The sequence below is a fragment of the Nycticebus coucang genome, chromosome 1 (genome assembly GCF_027406575.1).
Source record: "Nycticebus coucang isolate mNycCou1 chromosome 1, mNycCou1.pri, whole genome shotgun sequence".
NCBI lineage: Eukaryota > Metazoa > Chordata > Mammalia > Primates > Lorisidae > Nycticebus > Nycticebus coucang.
In genome coordinates this window covers 88,903,892-88,927,246 of record NC_069780.1, presented here as the reverse complement: position 1 = coordinate 88,927,246, position 23,355 = coordinate 88,903,892, and the positions used below count along the sequence as shown (strand labels likewise).

Here is a 23,355-nt window from a genome sequence, read left to right as displayed (position 1 = left end):
ATGAAAGGAGGGGAGGAGAAGCTCAGAGAGAGAGAGTCTATGTCCCGAGACCTATTTCTGAGGCTTGAAATGCCCCAAAATTATTATTGGGCTAGTTATCAGCAAATTTCTCAATAGAGATAATGGACACTAAAAGAAAATGAAATATTCTTAAAGGACTAAGTGAAAATAAAATATATTCCAACATTATGTGTCAAGCAAAAATAAATAAATAAATAAATAATAACTCTAAAACCAGAGCAAACTTTGTATCAGATAGACAAGAACATAGATTTTACTACCAATGAACTAAAACAGAACAGAAACTGGAATTGTTTCCTTCAGAATGAAGAAAATTAACTGAGTGGTAAATTTGATCTCATAATGAACAAGGAATTGGTAAACATATGATCCATAAAAATATTAACTGTCAACAATACAAGAATATACTCTGGAGCAGCTTCCACAGTATTCAGAAACCAGAGTGAGGAAAAATGACCCTGTCTTTTAAATTTCGGAAATCTGTGCTTTGCTGATTGATGTTTACGATTACAGAAATATAAACAGAGATGATTGGATATTGTTGCACGCTCGCCCCCTACCTCCCCACCCCCGCCCGCAGGGTGTTACCAGAATTTCATCTTTAGTAGGTCCTTGGTCTGGGGGATTAGAAGAATGAATTCACTGACCACAGATCAGTGGTAAGACAAGATTTATTTTACAGAAAAGTATACAGAAAAAGCACTACAGCTTCTGGCAGAGGGAAAAACCCGATTCTGAAAAAAATCTCCCCTCTGCCTGGGTCCTTTGACTAGGGGTGAATATATAGCCTAACAAATGAATTCATACAGTGCCTTCCTCCAGGGGCAAAATGTCAGCACCTTCCTTTTGTGAAATTTCCCAGGCCTAGGAAACGGGTTCCTGTTTATCCCTGAATGGGCGAATGGTGTTATCACCTCCAGGCACGTGAAATGCTCACAGGGGAGAAGTGCAGCCAGAGGGGGTCCTCCTGTGGTTCTAGGGTTGGCACCCGCAGCAGTGCAGGCTGTGGGGTGGTCTCCTGCAACTAACTAGGGATCCAAGGACTTCCGCAGCTTGCCCTCTCTGCCGCACTTGGTTCTTCAGCTCTCGCCACCCGCATCCTGCTGGACCAACACCCAACCCTGGGGAGTTGATGCTGATGACACAGCAGGGCCTCCTGGACAAACTGGGGCACCACACACCCTGTATCAAAGGGACTTCTAAGGGATTTAAGAGTCTGTTGACCTTTTCTACTCGCCTTTCATTTTTCTTTTGTTCCCCTTCTGGAAACAACATATTAATGACATATTAGAGGTCCTTCTGATATAGGACAGGTAGCACCAGAACCTGCCACCTTAGCCCTGGTGGTGTTGGTGCAGTGGCAGCCAGCAGAGAAACCAGTGGGCTGGAGGGTAGAGTGGGGGCCCTAGGAGGCTCCAGTAGCGGGAGGGGCCAGACAACTCCTGGGGAGACACCAGGCCTTGGTGTCTCCTTCCCCTTGCCCTTCCAGCTGAATAGGGAACCCCACCTTTTCTAAGGCTGGTCAATTTCATGTAAGTTTCTTAGGCCTGAATGAAAGGGATTATAGCCATTCATTAACTAAATTCCTGCCCCATGCTGCTAAATGTAACAACTGAATTTCAGGCCCCCTGCCATTAAATGTAAGGCTGAATGTCACTTTAGAGAAGCCATGCCCCCTAAATGTAACAATTGAGTTCCAACTAAATAACCCCATGCAACTATATATACCCCTGAGCAGAGAGCCCAGGGAGTGACAGACAGAGAGAGCCAGAGAGCTCTTTCCCCCACCTAGAGTCTCTCTGCTAGGAGCTTTGGTGTTTTTGCATTTTTTTTCCTTTTTTGTAAATAAATCCAGTCTTACCACTGATCCGTGGTTCATGGATTCATTCTTTGAGACCAAGAACCCTTGAAGATGAAATTCCAGTATCATTTCAAGGGCATCTGCATATATAGGGAAAACTAGACCATTACCATGCATGCCAGGAAAAGACTCACACTTGAACTGAGAAGATCTTAAGTTTACATCTCAGATTGACTCTTCCTATAGAGGCAGCCTATAATATTTTTTTAAGTGATAACAGTAAATAAAAAGAATAATTAAAAAACAGTGAATCCAGGGAAGAGGCAGAATCTGATTTCTAGAGTAACCTTCTTGTCCGATGGGTGTGTTCAGTCTTCAACAAAAAGTCACAAGGCACGCAAAGGGATGGGAAGGCATGGCGCATTTAAAGGAAAACAAGATGAATCAGCAGAGACATTAAAACAACTGTCTTAAAGATACTTAAAGATGTGAAGGAAGTCAAGAAAGGAATGTAGAAACAATATGGACATATTGATAAAGAATAAAAAACTTAGAATATCAGCAGACTTGAAGATAGGACAGTGCAATTTACTGAGTCTGAGGAACAGAAAGAAAAATGATTTAAGAAAAGTGAACCAAGCTTAAAGGGCTTGTGCAATACAGTCAAGTGGAGCAATAAATATATGTGGCAGTCACAGGAGGGAGAAGGAAAAAAGGGCAGAGAGAATATTTGAAGACACAATGGCCGAAAACTTTCCAGACTTGATGAAAGATATGAATATAAATACCCATGACTATTAACAAGGTCCAAATTGGATGAATGCAAAGATACATTACAATAAAACTTTCAACAGACAAAGACAAGGAAAGAAACTTGAAAGCAGGAAAAGAAAAGAGACTCAACATGTAACAATGTATCCTGAAGGACACATTAACAGATTTCTCATCAGAAATTATGGAGGTGAGAAGCAATGGGTTGATGTGTTCAAAATGCTAAAAGACAACAACAAAAGGAAGTTAAGAAGCCTGTATCCAGCAAAACCATCCTTAAAATGTGAGGGAGAAATTAGGAAATTTCCAGGTAAACAAAAGTTGATTTTGTTATTGTTGGAGCTACTGTCCAAGAAATGCTCAGAAATGCGGAAGAAAATCCTATGGAGTAAAATAAACGAATCAAACAAACATAATAACTAGATAATAATCTAAAGCCATATTTAAAAAAAAAATCAATAAAGGCAAATGCAAAAAAAAAGCATAATATAGTAATAAATTTTCATGACTCCACATTTTTTTACCTGATTTGAGACTCATACACTTTTAAAAAAACATGTTTTTCAAAATTATTCATTTAAAAGCTAGCATTATTGTAACTTTAATTTGTAGCTCCACATTTGTTTCTTTCCTGATTTGAGATTAATACATTTAAAAAATTTATTCATTTAAAAATATTATTAATCTAAAAGCTTGTATTATTGTAAGTTTGATTCGTAACTCTACATTTTGTTTTCTACATAATTTAAAGAAATAAGGCATTTAAAAGAATCATTTGTTTATGTTTGGAGACACAAAAGTATAATTCTGTGACATGAACAACTGAAAGGAATAAGGACTGTCCCTCTCCTATCAGTTAAAGCAGCAGAGTTTGTGTATGTTCTTGAAGTTTAGCAGGCATAAATTAGAGTGCTATGGTTTTAGGATATTAATTGTAATCCCCAGTAACCACAAAGATACCTCTAGAATATACACAGAAGAAAATGAGAAAGAAATCTAAACAGATCACCGCACAAACAATCCACCAGATACAAGTAAACAAGAAGAGAGACAAGCAGGCGATTGGGTGTTGCAGGGGGGTGTAAAATTTCTGCCCAAACATTAAAAGCAACTTTTTATCAGGCAGTTAGATGAGATTTAGTCATCTAAAAATGTGTGATTTGCAACTGATCATGGGATTGACTTCCTCTCATTCTCTCTCCCTACTATAGCAAGAACAAGATTTCCCAAATATCCTGAGGGAATGGCTTGCTGACAGCAACCTAAAAAACCAGTGTATTGAAAACAATAATTTAGATTTTTTTTTCCCAGAGTCACTGTTTATCCTCAGACATCCTCCTACCAAAGACAAATCTTAACCTTCTCTCAGTACATTCTGCCTTCTGCCACTATTTCTGTGCCTTACTGCCTCACTCTTTGTAGCTACCTTCCATTGGAGAATAGGAGGAACCAAAAGCCACATATCAAACATGTTCCTTTTCTAGGAAAAATACGGAACATAATCCTTGGAGCAAAACAAGACAGGCAGCAGTGTGGAGTGGAGGTGGCTCACTCAGACATGGTGGACAATGATGTTGATTGCTGCCCTTCTATAAATTAAAAAACAAGATACTGACGTATGAGGCCTATTAAATATCTTTCTAGAAGAAAGAAGAGTGAAATAAAAGTGATAGCTATTGAGCCATTCTGCAACACACTAGTCTACAGAAAGTGAGACATCACCTTAACATGAAATAAAGTTTTCCTTACAGGGTTCTTTCAGTGTAGTATTATTCTTTCTGATAGGGAAATCCCTTTTTGAGACTTGTCGATGGTAAATATCAACCTCCAATTTTAGATTATATGCCACTAAAATACATATCAACCTGTGTAAAGAAAATTCAATTTTGCTAGTTTTGAACTTATCTAAGCTCTCCTTTCTGCAACCATATAAAACTCTGGCCTGTGCAGCTCCCTAGATAATGAGTCCTGTGATCTTTGCATTGTTATTACCTTAGTAGCCCATGAATTTTAATCCTCAAAAGAACATGTTAAAGGTGAATTATTAATATGCTAATGACTCTATTTTTATACTTAGAAATACCTCATCTGTTAGAATTTTAAATTCTTTCAAAGTGTTTCCTAATTTAAAAACATGTAAAATGACAGATTTTACAGATATATTTATTGGACTCCCTGTATTATTAATTTATAATCCTATTTAAGTTTGAAAACTACCCACAGAAAGACTATTTCTAAAACACTAAATGATCAAAAGATCCTTTACTTGTGATTTAAGGTTTTATTTATATCCAAGGACATCACACCCTCTTAAAAGTTACAATGAACTGCAAAGTATGAAGTTAATTTTGTCAAGTGTAAAATACCCTTTCTTGATTTGACCACTTTTGTCAAGAGAGCCCAGATTAGAATTTAGCCCTTTTTGTGAAATAATGTTTGACTTCCATACAGTATGCTGCATTTCTGTTTACTTATTTTTTACATAATCTAAGTATATTATACAAAGGCAACTAAGAGTAATAATTATAATCAAAATTTAGTTAAATTTCTGTCAAAGATTATAGAAAATACTATAGGTAATTCTGTAATATGGGCATGGAAATAGAATAATGAAGTCCCAAAGCAAAATGTCTTAACTCTTGTTGAAAATAATAATAGGGTGGTGCCTGTGGCTCAAAGGAATAGGGTGCCGGCCCCATATTCCGGAGGTAGTGGGTTCAAACCCAGCCCCAGCCAAAAACTGCCAAAAAAAAAAAAAAAAAAAGAAAGAACAAAAGAAAATAATAATATAAAAGAAAGTTAGTAATTCAAGCCTTACTTGAATTTGTTCTTTGAAGCTTTCCTATTCAATCTTATTAAAGTCGGTCCCTAGTGTTTTAAACTAAATCTCTCACATTTCTGGCTTTTGTCTGTGTTTTTCTATACTGGTATTAAATGTGTATTTTGGGACAAAATATTTTTTAAATTGTAAACTGCATGTTATATTTTTATTATTAAATAACAAATATCTTCTTAAGAAGATTTAACAAACTTCCTGATTATTAATTCTTAGCATTTTGGGATCATTGGTAAACTTGTTTTCAGTGGAGATGTCAATATCATTTTTCTCTTCAGCCAAAACTTAAAGGTCACATTTTGTTAATGGAATCTATAAACTAGATATTGGCTTAAATGTCAAATAGTTTCAGTTATGGCTTTTCTTAACATTAATGCTTTCATTAAGAATAGCATACAGGTGGTATTTTGTAGCATAAAAGATTAACTGGTAAACAACTGACCTCATTTTGTCTTTCACGAAGTGAGATCTGGTTCTGCTTGGATACAGAGGGGCTTATTATAACACCTTGGGAGTATTCTTAAGTATCATCAGCAGTCTCCTCAGGCCATTAGCACATTATCTTGAGAACCACATCATTAGTTTAAATTAAGTTCACTTAATTAGCCAGCTGGTACCCTCCTTGTCAGACTGATAAACAAGCCATGCTTCACTGTTCCTTCATGTCAAGACCAAACCCTGAGTTCTGTGCTCTTTCTTGCTGTTATTTCATCTTTGAAGTTGATACAACTGGCCCATGAACAGGCTATCATGGCTTTTAAATTTTTGTATTTGGTGCACCCCTTAGGAAACTCTATGAATTTGTTAACATTGTATATATAATGTGATTAGGGAGGAGTTAAGGTTTAGGGATTAATGGAAGATTAGAAAACTTCATTCTTCATGTTTTGAAAACATTAAAGATAAAATACTTCATCAATGTCTTTATAAAGCTACAACCAATACAAACAAATTTTTATTATATAACACACATTTTTAACAAACTTAAATTTTTATTCTATAACATACTTTTTTTTTTTTTTTTGAAGTTTTTGGCCGAGGGTGGGTTTGAACCCACCACCTCCGGTATGTGGGGCCAGCACCCTACTCCTTTGAACCACAGGTGACACCCATTATATAACACACATTTTAATAAAGGAACGGGTTCCTTTAAATAAGATTCTCAAAACAGTTATTTGCATAAGATTAGGAAATGTGGATTTTAAAATCTGAATATATACCAATATATCACTACTATCATTTAGTAAAATGACAAATTACTGTTATTTAAAAGTTATTTCTTAAAATGTTTAATAATTCAATAAAACTTAAGAAAAGACTGTGGTTTAATAATCTGAATATCACCAGGATAAGCAACAGCTACTGTGTGCACAACATCTAGTAGTGTTTATTGTCTAAGAGAGAAAATTACGACCTATAGTAAAGGGACTTTATTTAAATAAAATCTCACAGAATCATGTAATAGCAAGACCCCATCTCTACTAGAAATACCAAAACTAGCCAGGTGTGATAGTGGTGATACCGGAATTTCAGGTTCTTGGTCGCAGTGATTTGAAGAATAAATCCATGGACCACAAATCAGTGGTAAGACAGAATTTATTTACAGAAAAGAATACGAAAACACTGAAGCTCTCTGAGAGAAACCCAAGTCAGGGAGAAAAGCTCTCTCTGTCTCTCTCTCTCTAGCGGTATATATAGGTGCCCGGGTTCCTTGGCCAGGAAATGCATGTACACAGTCTTCCGCTGGGGAGAGGTGAATGAATGTATTAATGAATGGACACAGTCCATTCAGAGAATTGAGGCCTAGGAAACTTGAAATTGACCTAGGCGTAGGAAATGAGGGTTCTGTTTTCAGTCACAAGAGTAAAGGGAAGGAGACACCGAGGCGCCAGTGTCTCCCCCGCAGTTGTTCCGCTCCTTTGGCTATTGGAGCCTCCGGTGAAGGTGGGAGTGGGAGCCTCCCCTTGCCTACCCTCCAGCCTGCTGTTTCCTCTGCCGGCACCAAAGCGGCCAAGGCAGAGGCAGCAGGTCCTCTATCTCAGCCTGGCTGAGCTAGCTGGGGCACCACTGGGCCACCTGTCCTGTATCAGTTGGTGCCTGTAGTTCAAGCTAGTTGGGAGGCTGAGTCAGAGGATCACTTGAACCCATGAGTTTGAGGTTGCTGTGAGCTATGATGATGCCACATAAGGCTCTGTCTCAAAAAAAGAAAAGAAAAAAAGAAAACAAAAGGGATACTGATCTTCTTTGTTCCATTTTGATAGGTTTTGAATAACCAGCTACAATGAAGTCTCATTTCAATAGACTCCTCAAGGCAGAGTTTGGAAGCAGTTTTTCTTTCTTTCTTTCTTTCTTTTTTAGCAAAATAGCATTGGTGATCAAATGTCAATTATGCTTAACAATAAATGAGGATTCTATGTTTACTAATTTTGAGGTGAAAGATGAGCACATAAGCAATGCTTTTTCTTAATTACATATTATATTTAACTTATATAATTTTTCTTGAATTAAATAAATGGTGATTGCACAAACAAAAGATATGTCCACCAGTAATCTCCAAAGTGGAGCATGCACAATCCAAGAGAGATAAAAGGCAACTAGTTATGGGAAGACAATCCTATAGAATCTATTTATATTTCTTTTTTATCTTTAAAAGAAGTATAACATAAATTATATGTTATAATTTAAAATATATATATAATTTTATATATAATGGGACTTTATTTAAATAAAATCTCAGAGAATCATGTAATAGCATGATTAATAATTTTTATAATTTTTAAAATTATATATATGCCATTACTGAAGGCCTAAATTCATCTCCATGTTACATGGTCAGGTAACATATACTGAATGGACAATCTTGAGAGGAAAGTGGAACTTTTGTCCTTGAGAGGGGTCCACATTGACACCCTTAGTTTTTTGTTTACTTTATCTCCCAAAAGAAGACAATAACAGTGCATACTTTCACGAAAAGATTGTAATGAAGATTCAAATTTTTTTAAATTATATTTATAAAATAATCAGAAAAAAGCTGAGTGTGTACAAAGACCAGTGCAGGAGTATCATTGTTTTTCCTAAATAAAATAATATTGATGATCTTAATAACGGTACTTAGTTGACATGCTGAACAACTTTGCCACTTACTTTTTCACAGTTAAACAGATTTATATTGAATATAATGAATTATATTCATTAATATAATTATAAATTGAGCACTGCTATTTACAAAGTAGCAGTCTACATGCGTGGGTTATATCATCAACCTAAACAAACAGAAGACCCCCACTGTTGTTGAGCCTAGAACCTATTGGCTGGAGATCCACAGTACAAAATAAATATGCTAAAACTCACATTGTTCAATATGGTGGTAAGTGTTATCGGTAAAGGTAATAAGAGTAGAGTAAGACGAGCAGGCTTGGGAAAGCTCGGGGAAAAAGAACATTCACAATATGAAGGTGATTATATTATTAAAAAGGGTGGTCAAACTGGCTTTGCTGAGAAGAGTTCTGAGCAAAGATGTCAAGGAAGCAGACATGGGGATACACAGGGTCAGACCTTTCCAGGCAACGTCCCTCTCAGAAGGTACAAATATGACTGACAGGTCGAAGCAACAGCAAATGAGGCGGAGAGCTTCTGTGCTGTATTAGAGACACCAAGAGAAAAGTAGTAGGTGAGGGGGTCTGGGAAGGAGCGGTGGGTCACATCAGAGAAGTCCTGGAAGTCATTTTAAAGCCATTTGGCTTTTACCTTAAGAGAAGGTCCTATGGGATTTTTAGCTGGTTAGTGTCACATTTGTTTAATGGATTTAAAAAAAAAGGAGAAGAAGAACAGGAAGAAGGAAGAAGAAGAAGAAGAAAGAAGAAAGAAAGACGAAGAAGAAGAAACAGCACTCTGATGATTCTAGTTAGTGATTCAGGAGCATAAGGGTAAAAGTCAGACATCATGTGATGGAGTTAGACACGACAGTGACTCTATTCCTGCTGATGGCAGAAATGTTGCAGAGATCAGCAGCAGAGGGTGGATCCAATGCACTTCCCTGAGGAGAAGGAGGGAATTCAGGATAATGGAATTATTCTTGCAATTCTTTCCATAACATGTGGAGAAACATTCAAACAATTTTATGACACAGAAGCCCACAGGTTTTCTTGGGCATTTTAAAAACTGCCCCAAATCTTTCTGTTTTACAAAAAGGAAAATAAATAAATCTATTTATTCTTCCAAGTAAATTTTAAGAGTATATTAGCAGTTACTTTATAAAATTCAGAACTTAATTTATCCTTTCCAAAAGCTGATGATATCAGTACAAACATATCTACTTTTTGACTGAAATTGGGTTGTGAAAAGATTATTCTAAAGATGGTCTTTTGAAATGTTTCTATCATTATTGTATAATTTTGTTGATGAAAAGCTTATAACTGTTCCCTCTGTAAAATGTGACATTTTACATATGAAACCTTATAAAGAGATTTTTGCTAAGAATAAATTTTTTTTTCCAAGTAAAGCATGCCACATTATTTTTCACCATTTTGTTCTGCGTGCCTTTTGCAGTTCTGATGAATTTTTATAATCAAATGCTAAAATAACTAAATTTAGTACTAAGCTCTAGAAATGCTGAAAACAAGATTCTAAATTTCTGGAGATTGTTGAGCAGACTGTTTTTCATTGTGTGAATTTATTTTGAAAATTGCTTGGTATGTTTTTCCTCCAACTACATTTATTTGAAGGTAATTAAACATGAACTGCCTTCTGATACTGTGTGGGAAGTATTTCCATAAATTAACTTTCAAACCAAGTGTCTGTCTTCCCATTCATAAAAATATCCATAATTTAGGGCCCACGTTAAGCATTCCCTCCTTTCCTCATCTCCCATCATGCACTTCACTTCTTCCTCTGTGCGTTCATAAAACTTGGTCCTTATTTTTGTTTTGTGACACAGATGAACTCATTCTAAGTGCTTCTTTCACCATCCACCTTGTAAAATCTCCCAAGGACAATGACAGTGTTTATTTATGTTCTCTCCTAGGTCTCAGTTTTTTCGTTTAGTAAGAGTATTGCATTAAACACGCCCTAGTATCTAGTATTAAAACATTACGATACTAGTAATCATGAGAATACTTCTTGTTAAATTACTTCTTGTTTTTAACAGGACTAGCTGGAGTCTGAGTCGTAATTCTCTGGTGCTTACTGCTCGGCAAGCACACGCTAAGCCCTTTGTGTTTACTATCTCACCTCATGCTCACAGCAACCTTGAAAGTAGATAGATTACATTCTCCGATTTGGGAAAGGAAAGCGAGCCACAGAAAAGTTTGATAACTTCCGTAAGGTATTATTATGAGTAGTAATAGGAGAAGTATTGTTATAATGTATGTGAAGGAGCTTACATTTGAAGCTGGCTTCAGAATATATACTCATCAAACATGATGTAAAGGTACTCTCAGTGATTCTCCCCCAGCCTCGTACTGATCTGGAGATGATACTGTACATATCTGAGCTTCTTAGTTTTTTGGTTCTTTTTTTTTTCATCTCCCAAGACAGAAAGAAGACTCCAAAGATAGTTTCTTATTCGTAAGATATAAATACTTAAGAGGACAAGACATCCAGACATTCTTAGGAGTTAAGCTATCACTCAACTAAGGGGGAGTGTGTTTCCCAATGTGGGAAGGGCAAGGCTGTTACATCCCAGCTGTGCCCGTCACTGGTCAGAGAACCCCTGATAAGACTGAGTCTTAGTTTTGTCATCCCAATAAATGTGGGTATTAGCATCCATGAATTGTAGTGTGCCTTCCATAAAAGGTTCGTAATACTTATGAAATGCCTGGGGAAAAGAAAAGCAACCAGTGAACACTGGCAAACTGGAAAATTTCATTCACATTGCTTCCTGGTATTTAAATTTACTTACAGACCTTTACTCACTTAGGTATTCTTACAATTGAATGACAACGAAGTCGTTGTTATTGTTGCTTTGGTTGTTTGTATTGTGCTATTTTATCTTTAACATTTTTAATGACCTAGAGATTATTTTAAGCTGCATGCAAAATAGGCTGTCCATAGTATTCACACATAGATCAAGTTTCGCATATAAAGGGGAAAATATGAATAATCAAAGGAATCTGACTTCTTTGTCGTTAGTGTGGAGATTAATGATGGCTCTTTTGTTACACATGTGTTGAAATTATTGATTAGGACATGAACAAATGTAAATGAAACATCTGGTATTGGCACATAATTAACAAAATACCACCACTAACCGTTACTTAAGCAATAAAGCTATTTAATTACCTAAATAACATTAAGCCTAGAGATGTTGTTCTAGGTTGTATCAATAATAACTGAAGGTTGTTATTACCATGTCAGTCAACTTTGATTCTTCTCCAAGTGCATCCTCTAAGTGTTGGCTTTTCCCCTTTCAGTTGACAGCTTCTTGGCCTCAAAATGCCTTTGAAAAATCGAGGCTTAATATCCTCAGATGACAGCATTAAAGACAGGAAGAAAGGGAGAGTGTGAGGGAAGGAAGGCTTCTCCTCTAATCGCCTGTGTTGATGAAATGCAGTATCATCCTCGGAATTCAGTCATCATATTAATTTTAACAATACAAAAACTAGAACAAGCCATGCGACTACTCTTAGCCTCTGAAGAGGCTGGGAAAATTAGTACCCATCAAAGGGCAATGAGATGATTCTTTGCCTTAAATGGCTGGCGTTCTCCAAATGGGCGGCCTTCCCTGAGGACACTGCTGCCCATCTGATCCCCAAACCATATCCTGACCAGGTTAGCCAGGAAGAGAAGGGTGAAAACATTATTAAAAACATGTTTAAATATGTCTCCTAGGAAAACCAATACTTACTTCAGTAATCCAAGAAGATTGAGAATTTTAAACAGGCAAAACGAAGGTTTTAGAAAAGAGGTGCCTTAGTAAGGCTACATTGCCAACATTTAATTTAAAATGTGAATTTCCATATGTCCAACCACAACTTTAGTTTACCTTCTATTAATACACTTGGAACATTTCATTATGAATTAGCACTTAGAAAATTCTCTAAGGATATTTAGCAGAGCTTTAGAAAGAAATGCTTTCAATATTGGATAAAGGTTGTTTTATTGAATACAATTTGTTTTATGTCATAGAACTAGAACATATATATAAGTACCTACTTCAGGAAATTACTTTTAAATAGTTTCAGCTTTTAATATAAATAGCTTGAAATTCAGGTGAATGAAATAACTTCCTGGCAGCAATTTTTTGTCTGGGAACCAGGCTTTAAGTACACGTTAAATATTATAAATATTAGTACAAAACATAGCTACCATAGCAAGCATGGTGAGAAAAAATGCTCCTTTTTTTTTCCTCTGTGATTTTGGATTTCTCACTAAGGGAACTGACTTAGCTAATCAGTAATTAGAGTCACACCATGATTTGGATGGTTGGCATTTTAACACTGTAGTTGGTAAAATCTCATGACCAGCATTGAGATTAAAAAAATACTAATAGCATAAACCAGCAGTCCCCAACTTTTTTGGCACCAAGGCATGGTTTCATGGAAGAAAATTTTTTCATGGATGGGGGGAGGGGAGGATGGTTTCAGGATGATTTGAACACATTAAATTTATTGTGTACTTTATTTCTATTATTATAAAATTATAACACATCATGAAATAATTATACAACTCACCATAATTCAGAATCAGTGAGTAATGAGGGGTGGCTGTAAATCTAGATGAAGTGTGGCTCCCTCCCCCATCACTCACCTCTTGCTGTGCGGTCCTTTTCCTAATAGGCCACAAGACCAGAACTGGTCCATGGCTGGGAATTGGAGACTGCAGTGTAAACATAGCTCTCATCTGCATTCAACACTTGATTAAAATGAACATATTAATCTTTTATATTTTGATTTTCTAAATAGCATCTCCTTGACTCAAAATTTGCATATATAATAAACAAACATAAGGCTATATAAAATTTGCAGGTAATGAACAAAAATGTATTTGAATAAAGAATGTTATTTCTAAATTGTTCAAATAAGGGCTTTAAAAACTAGATAAAAGGCAACATAAACATTTGATCTGACATCTAAATTCTTAGAATTTTCCATAATTTCTGGCCTGGTTTTAAACTAATATTGTAGGCTGAAAACATTTTCTTTTTCCTCCAACTCTTACTTATTTCAGGCAGTGAGCACGGACCCTGTCCCAGTTAAATTACACTATGACAAATCACATGACCAGGTGTGGGTGTTAAGCTGGGGGACGGTGGAGAAGACGTCCCCAACACTGCAGGTCAGTACGTCTCTGTGTATTCTAGAAGATGATGCTCTTCAAACTTTTAGATATCTCAGTGGGTCAACTGAATAAAAATTTGATGAATGGAAGTAAAAAGATAAGTGTCACACCTTAATAATAGAAAATAAATTGCAGAAATTGAGAAGTGTCCCTTAAAATTATATATGAGAAGTTATTTACATAATGATAATGTGCATGTATATATGTATATGTAAATATATATGGTTAGTCATAGATTAATAGACAGACCTATAGGAAGCATAGGGTCTCTGCTTGTGGAGGACACAAGGGTTTATTTTTCAACCATAATTAATATTAGGTCATGTGGTGAGGGACTCAAGTCACCCTGCATGGGCAGCACACTGGTGCTATAAGAGAGAAACCACAGAATTATAAGTCCAGAAGTTATTTTTCAGTTTCTGGTGTGTCAGGCCATGATTGTCTGCAATGTATGAAAATCTTCTGGAAGAGAAGAAGTAGGTCAAATTCCTGGAAGATCAGTAATTGGCTTAAAAGGGATAATTCTCCAAATCTCTCAAGTGCATACATCACCTGTGGTCTCTAAGGCATTATGCTTTTATTGGTTAACCAAATCTTCCTATGCTCTCTGCTCAAAAAGACCTGATTTTCAGAAATGTCAAAATATTCATGGGTATTTGTTTACCAACAAGATTATTAGGAAACAGCCACAAGGAAATGGGATTTAAGATACCTTTGAAAAGGGAGCAAATCTATCTTTGGAGAAACTGAATTTGCAAAAGTAGGAGCTAGCTTTTGGCTTTATCTGGAGCACACTTGTGCCATCATGTTGAAAGATTAGCTTGGACAGAGAGATGGATGCTAGTTTGTGAAGGCTAGGAAGTACCGTTTCTGCCGTAATATAGTGTATCTTATTATGGTGCCTACTGACCCTTGTAAGTGTAAAGCATCAAGGATCAGAAAGCTCTACTTATCCTCCTGTTTTATGGTTTTATTTTGATTATAATTAACTCTACACATCTTTGTCAATTATGAAAGCAAAGTATGTATTTTCTGAGACATGTATAACTAATTAATAAGAATTCCGAAACTGTCTAAGACAATGATTTTCCAATTAGTGTCCTCAGATAGAGTTTCAAAGATTTGTAACAATTGTTTTTCGTTTTTAGAAGTCATCTATGTCTTATATAATTTAAGTAATGCTGTTCTAAAATGAGTCTACAGTAGATAGTTTTATAAGTGGTATGTAATGTCTTAGCAAATGCATAATGATCTGAAAGAAAATATCCCCAGGAAACAACTTTTAATAAAGTGCACCCAATTTGCTGTTGGTCAGGAAGTGGGCCCCAGTGAGGTGGGCTGACAATGGGAGGTGGAGGCTGTCTGTTTGTGAGAGTTTGTGAAAGGCGTCACACATTCAGGCCCAGAGGCTGGATGGTGCCAGGAGTGAGCCGGGGGTGCTGCAGAATTGCATGTCTTGGTTAAGGCCCATCGTAGATTTACTCATGTGTTCTCGCAGTTGGTCATTTCACTCCTGAATCTGGCCCCAAGTGACCCTTTGACTCCAGCAGCATAAAGAATCTAGAACTAACAGGAAATAATGACCAGTATGAGGCGATCTAGGGGAAGTGGCATTGTATTTATTACAATTTAGGATTATGCCAAACCACAAAAGAGATGGTCACATGTAATGAAGTATTTTTGCCTCTGTCAGTAGGGTTGGGATTATAACACATACATTACAATGTTGTTTGAATATTAAATTTTGTGATCCCTGTGCAATACTTAGAACACATATCAGCACATAGCAAGCTCTCAGTTTTGTCGATGCTACCTTTAGTCTAGTATTATCAGTTTTAAATACTTGTAAACTTACTTTGTCTTAATTTCTATCATACCCTTTAAAAGGAAGAAAATTTGGAGAATTCCCTCCCTGGGACTCTTCTTGATTTTAAATCAATTCTTCTATCCATTATTATGAACAGCTAAAATCTAAGGACAACCTTCGCAGTTGTATTGTTTATTAATAAAAGTGGCATAGTGTTTTTAAAGGTTTTTATCAAATTCCTTGGTGTTTCTCACCTCATGACACATATTAGGACTTTTTTGGTTAGGTGGAACCATGTAATTAGTTCCGACAAACAAAATGTAGTATGAATCAAAAAACTCAAAATACGAGTCCCTTCTCTGAGCTTGGAAGGCTGTGAATACAGTAGAAAACCTGCCAAAACCCTCTGGGGAAGTAGTGTGAGAAACTAAGTCTTTAATGTCTATGCCACTAAGACTTTAAGGTTTATTTTCTATTTCATTTTTTAACTATTTCATAACAACCTGCCCTGACTATTATGATTATTAATTTTAAATGAATATGGCAATTTCCAGTGGAATTCAATGAAACTATTCATTGGAATGAAGAAAACCACGCTTTCAGTAAAACAGGCCCTTAAAATAAAAATGTGGTTTATTTCTGCCATAAAAAACAAAGGAAAGGATTTTGTCTTAAAGAAGGCTCAGTATTTTACTTAGGAAGTCAGTCAAAAGTTTAAGAAGTTAATTTGGTGGCCATATATAGAAAGTATTTAGAAGGGGGAGAATTGAAGGAAGGAAAGAAAGTCCTTTAAAATGTCAGCACAGGACAATGGTTGTGCAGCAGAAACAAAAAAAGCATGGAAATTTAAGAAATGTGAGGAATGAACTGATAGAATTTAGTAGACAAAAGGATAAGAAGAGTAAGAAAGTTCAAATGTAGTCTTTTTTAATGGGTTACAAAAGTTTAAAAATCCATGATGAAAGAAGAAACTTCTTTGATTAAAACTTTATTAAATCAATTATTTTAATAAATGTTAGGAATAATATACTTTAAAATGTGATTTTGTATGTTCTAAGGTATTTTTTAATCCAAAATATTTTAGATGATTTATTTTGGAGTTTTCATCCAAAATATGTTGCCAGCTATGCTGTATAGGAAGGATTTTGTCCTGAATACTTGCTTTTATTTTTCTCATCAGAAGGTTTTTTATAAGGAAGAAGATGATTCTATGTGTATTTTATATTCAAGCTGATGGTGTTCAAGACTTACATTTTTCCTTATTTTGTTTCTTTAGAGAAATAAAAGTTTTTGTATTAGAAATAAGAAAAATAATTTCAGAATTGCAACCTGCTTAATAATTGTAGGGAGCAATAAAGAGTTTACGCAAACAAGTGCCAGGAAGAAAGATTCATTTCATCTCTAAATGAAATGAAAGCTTGTGCTCTTTGGTAAGTACCTTACTGAGGTCTAATCAGGCTGTGTTCTGCTTAGGTAATAACCCTGGCCAGTGGGAATGTACCACATCACACAATCCACACCCAGCCAGTGGGAAAGCAGTTTGACAGAGTGGATGATTTTTTCATCCCCACCACGACGCTCATCATCACGCACATGAGGTAAGTGGAAGCCGAGGGTGCAGGAGAGGAGAGGTGACCCTTAACAGGCACAGTGCGCATTATCCAGGTGAGGGGCACCCTTCTAACTTTGACTCAAACTATACAAAAGAAATTCATGTGACCAAAACAGTCGTGCCCCTGAAATATTATGAAATTTTTTTAAAAACTAGCTTCCTCTCTAATTTTAATAGAGAGCCATGTGAAACCATAAAAAAATGTAGATATAAAGCAAATACACCCATGCAATTGTACGAGATTTAGCTTTGTCCCACCTGCTTGATGGACCTCTATTTATCAATGTTAGTGATGAATTTCTCCTTAAATCCTTCTTTTTATGCCTATGCAAAGAAGGGAATTTATAAAGATGTAGTTTTTTTTTTTTTTTTCAAATCAGTTTAACATGTAATATGTTTTCCTTAAATTATCGTTAGGATTCTACTTACTAGGCTTTTTCAAATTGCTGGCATTTCCAGGAAAAATAAATAACTTACAAGACAGAATCATTTCTCAAATGGAGAGCATGTTCATTTGAACTGAGCACAGTGAAACAGCCATAGCCACAGAAATATATTTAATAAATGTTTACAATACTCTTTATCATTTTAGTCATATTGAAATTAATATGAAATTGCACTAGGAAGTAGAATATAAAATATACCTTACAACTTTAATATAAAATTGTACTTGTAAGTTGAAATGAAATGTTTGAGCTGTTCATTTTGTTTGAAAAAATATGTTGGGGTTTTTCTATTTTCCCATGCATTTTTAAGAGGTGAAAAAGTAATGTTAACTTCTAGGTATATCACTCCAAGCCTCATAGAAGTGCTTTAAATGCTAACAGGGAGTATTTTGGTATATCATGATTTCAGCATTATGTTTTTGATAATTTATTTAAATAACTTAAAATTACTTGTTTAGCAATGTTAATAATGAATCTGAAACAAACAAAGATTTGTTCTTTTGTCAAGTGAACTCCAATGTGGGAACTGCTCCAATTACATTAGATGAGCCATTATTTGCGTCTGATTCTTGTGTATGTTTCTTTGCTTTGTGTTAACTTTAAACTAATATCATCTAAGAAATGGAGTTGTAAGAATTATGAAAGAGGACAAAATTTAACTTTGCAATAATAAAAAGGGGAATTAATAAATCAGACTTGTGACTCATAGCCAGAGATATAATAAATTATTCCTTGCACAGCCAAGTACGTTTTCAAAGAGTCAGATGTATTTGTCAAGCAACTGACCATTATTTTAGAATGCCTATTATATTATGTGCTCAGCAATAAAGTCATTAAAACACATTATTTCGTCACAATTATTATACATTTATGGAAAATAAGTTATGGGAACGCCACAATATTTGAAAAATATTTATATCTAATTAATAATTTTTGAGTTTTAAGTATATTAGATCAAAATTAAAAAAAAATCAGCATTGAGCTGAAATGATACCACTTGAAATGGTCCTTAAAGATACATCTTACACATTGTTATTGTTGTTAAATTTTGAGCCTTTTTAATTTTGTGAAGGCAAAAAATGGAAGCCTAATGAAAACATATATATGTGAAAATAAAAATAAATAAATAAAAAGAATATACCTTTTTATATTTATACAATGGGAATAAAATTTCATTTAGTTAGGAGTGGATGTTATGATTAATAAATATTCCTTTGTTATTCTCCGGTTATTGATAAATTGTTAGTTAGCAATAGTTAAATAAGTAACACTTGCTTTTCTTTATCTCATTTACCTATTCCCTATGACAGTTTTTAATATAGTATTATAAAATTTGCTTATTTTTTTAAACATGTACTATTCATCATGTAATTCCTTGGGGCAAATTTCTAGTATCTATGACAGTAAGGGGCTTAACTGTGTCTATTTTGGGATTATTTTCCCCCATAACATGTAAATTATATCATTATGTAAAAATAGCTACCAGAGATGAGAACCTGGACTCTGGCTTCATGCAGTAAGTGTTAAGTGTAATTCTATGTGCACAGATGTAATTGATATATAGTCAGAACTTGGCATCTCGTTAGGCTCTAAAGGATTATTAAATATCTGGAGTTGGAGCAAAATATTCAAACATAAGACATAATTTCATTTTAGCTATTTTTGTATATTATAAAAAAGACTGAAAATTATGTGTGAGAATACTTTATAACTTTATAAAGGACATCTTTATAACTTTTAAGGGTCAGTAGTGAAATGCCATCACTTTATTTATATCTATTTAATTTAGCAAGAATAAAAAATTAAATCATAGCAATTTTGTCTGTATAGAAAAACCTATTTTAGTGCACATGAATGATCATCAAATTTCTATTGCAGTTTAATAATTTTTGCTATTACTACAGTGAATGGTTGGTAGGAGGGAAACTTAGCATGCATTTCCAAAACTACGCTGTTAAATTTGTAAAGTATTTTTAGTATAATGAGGAGCACCTGAGTGTTTTGATATGGTCTTCCTCCTACAATTTTCATGTGATATGTTTCTAACAAAAGATAGTTCATTTTTAAATATGTGTTGTTGACATTGAATCTTTAAGAACTGTGCTTTTTTAGAACCTGACGTTCCTTTCCGCCTGCTGTGCTGAGTAGATATTTTCCAAGCCAGACTGAGGGTTTGACGCATGCTATGTGTTTATTTAATATTATTTTTCTTCCTCTGCCCCTGCATCTCATGAATCTACTGTTCTCTGAGATTGCTACATCTTCATTTCAAATAATTTATACCACCAGTGTCTGAGAAGCTCCTGGACAAGGGTCAGGATTTTATGGTCTTTGTGTCTAAATATCAGTTAGCAATTTATATTTCTCGTAGAAACTGAAGTAGAAGAAAGAAAATGCTCCTCTATGTCCTAAACCGGGTAGTGTAGTGTTAAGGGAAGGATTCTGTTTCCTATGGACTTCTCAGTGTCTAAACCATTGCCAGGATCCAGCAGTGTCTAAACCATTGCCAGGATCCAGCAGGGCTGTGTCTAGAACACAGGATTGTGTGGAACTGGTAAGCAGCAGTAACCAAATTTATATTTCCTGTCAGACAAATGTAAGCCTGAAAGTCCCAGCCACCTCATTCTCCATTGTCTACGGCGACCTTAGCCAACATACTTTATTTCTTTATGAAGACTGGAATAAGTAATGTTTGGTTGTTCAGTTCCCCAGTACTAGTTGTCCAGACTAGTCATAATGTACACTGAGACTCAGTTTTACTAAAAGTCTATTTTTCCCTGCCTGATTTCTTCCCATTTTTTTCTACAGTTATTTTGTTATTGTTATTGCTATTTCTGCATTTATGTAATAATCTTTAGTCTTTACTCTGTAAGGTAAATCAGGACTGAGGAATTTCTATTTTGCTTGACAATAGTATGTAAGTTCACTCCCTATTTGTATATTAAGGTAAGCATAACAAAATATCTTGCCCTACACCTTAAATATATGCAATAAAAATACCAACATAACATTTTAAATCTATTTAAAAAATAAACTTATACTTTAACAAACTAATCCATTTTCACAAAATTTGGAAATTCACTTTTTGAGAACGTTTGGAACTCTCAGCACTTTAAACATTTTTTAAAACGTAAATTAGCTTATTTTTGAATCATCTTAGTTTGAGTTTTGGGCAACTGGTTTTCATGTTCCAGTTATCTAAAAATGAGGGCTTGGAACCATCCACTCATTCAGCTCCTCACCTAAAATGTGCCACATTCCCTGAGGGACACATGTATGTACAACTTAAGCCACAGGCAGCCATTCCTCTTTCATCCTTAGACTAAGTGCTTATTAGAGAAAATATTCCTATTACGGTTTTATTTATAGCTTGCTTCTCTTTAGAAATGAGAGTCCAGGCTGGGAATGAGCAGATACACCAATGCTGTATTACATTCCATCCACATCAAAATATTCCTTGAACTGGGGTGGTACCTGTGGCTCAAAGGAGTAGGACGCCGGCCCCATAAGCCAGAGGTGGGGGGTTTAAACCCAGCCCCAGCCAAAAACTGCAAAAATATATATATATATTCCATAAACTGGCAACAAGATTCTGTCACTTCACTGGAACAAGCTCACTCCCAGCCTTCTTTGTTGAAGAAGTTTAACCAAACGAAACTTCTGAAAGGTGAGAGGGGCTATGCTGTACTCTGCCAAATAGCTCCGCTGTTTGCTGAGCTTTTGAAAAAGACTGACTAAATGCTGACTAAAAGTTTATTTTTAAAAGGATAATAAATCCCTGTAATACATATTTTCAATATACCAGAGTGTGACTTGTTTAATTTCCCCAAGCCCCTATCGTTGTTGGAAAATTTAAGTAACCTGAAATTTAATTAATAAAACAGAGATAATTTTCTGATGCTTATTGACAATATGTTGAATTAAATCACTCTTACGTTTTTGCCTTCTGTTTCAAGTAAGAATAATTGTTTTTAGTATGTTATGAATTGTTAATTTACATAAAACCAGCTCCATTTAATATTTTTTAACTGAGGTATTTTTCATATTAGTAATTCATGCCGCATTTCAGTTAACTGGCAATGTGCATTATACTAGATGCTCGTTTCTAGACTTGGAATTAATGAAATAATTTTTTTAAACTTCAAACTTTAGCAAGACATTAATCAATGATGAATTATAGTACTAAAGTTGAAGAGATCATGCAGTATAAAAGGAGTATATTTTGCAAGACATAAGAAATGTAAATTTGTTATGGAAAGGCTTTCGATGCAATTATACAGACAGGTATAATTAAAAGATAGACTGTTAGAAAGAAAGTAATTCTCACAAGAATTAATTGTATATATTTGATTTAATAAAATTTGAAATAATTCATTACCTCTGTAAATAAAAAGTGCTGTACAAATGGAATGCAAAATGTTTCATTATTCTACTTATAACTGAATATCCAAAGAAGTAAGTTATTAAAACCCAATTATCAAAATTAAATCGAAATATCATTATATGCTAATGGATACATTTTAATAATATTATAATTCTACTCATCTTAATTTTTTTTACTAATCTTAATTTTTAATGATATGACTAATGCATGGGAATTTAGTGATTTGTTATTGACCTTTTGAAATTAGCCAAGAAATTAGAAATGCTTAAAAAATAAGTTTATTATTGTTCAAAAACAGTGCTGTGTTAAACCTCATTGCAAGTACATCTTGTAAAGCCTGGACATTACCTAATTGATTGTTTCATTTTTGGTAGCATTGTGAAGAGGGCAAACTTTGAATATCAGTTTTCTTATGTGTGAACACTGAAGCTTCCTGAGCAGGTGCTAAGAGAGTTTGCATACAAGACATGAAGCCCAGCAGGTTTGGCAGCCATGTGTCATACTATAGTTGTTTTAATGTGTATATAAAGATTGGAGAGGAGTTCAGACAACTGGGAAAAGATGAGGAGAAACTAAGGAAGTGGCATTTATCAATAATGAGTGATGAAGCTTTCCCATGGAACCTCCCTCAGCAGCTCTGAGATAATCCTTCCTGAGAATGGTTTATTTTCCATAAAACGGTGAGAAACTGAGAAACACTTGGAGGCCAGTGTGACACAGGGCAAGGGAATGTGTTAAACCTGAGTGCAGGATACCAGGAAGGCCAGAAAGTAGAATGCACAAGAGAAAGAGTTACCAGGAGTCTTTCTTAGAGCTTTTGACCTGAGAGGAATACAAAGTGTTGGAAGGAGGCTAACAGCAAGATATTTTCGCCTCAATTGCAAGGGAACAGGTAACATTTGGGTTATTTGGTGTTATAAGTAGACATCCTTTAAAGTTCACGCTGACTCAAATAATATCTTTGATACAATTTAAAATAGGTGCCATTTGATGGAAAAGGATGTATTTATAGCCTGTCCTTTGTAGCACCTGCAAATCATTTCTTTCCTATCTCTTCTCCTATCTCTCCCAGTTAGAGTTCAAGTAGAAATAAATTTAATCCAATCTAGCAGAAACATGTCACAGAGAGCACTTAGAATAAGCACAAGGAGATGATTTATAATTTATATATCTACTCCAGGACTAGTTCTGAAAGTAGTAAGCAGTAACCTAGGTGATGCTATTAATATTTGAGATGTCTTGAAAGACTTAGCTACTCTTGAAACTACCCCTCCACCACCGCCATTTGATCCTATTGCTTGGAATTTCAAGTCACTTCTGCCATTTCTTGAGGTTACATTTTTTTAAAAAACTCATCTTCCAATTGTTCCTATTTATTGAAGAAATGGAGTGGCTAGGAA

The 23,355-nt window shown here is 35.0% G+C and overlaps 1 protein-coding gene across 4 annotated transcripts in view; it reads left to right on the top strand.

Moving 5' to 3' along the window:
- Window positions 1–23,355, top strand: part of FSTL5 (follistatin like 5) — a 778,095-nt gene that overhangs the window by 682,041 nt on the left and 72,699 nt on the right. For all 4 annotated transcript variants that reach the window (XM_053583841.1, XM_053583826.1, XM_053583835.1 and 1 more), the window contains 2 exons: window positions 13,596–13,703; window positions 16,987–17,111. In XM_053583841.1, the coding sequence (XP_053439816.1) occupies window positions 13,596–13,703; window positions 16,987–17,111 (233 nt within the window). The remainder of the gene's footprint in view (window positions 1–13,595; window positions 13,704–16,986; window positions 17,112–23,355) is intronic.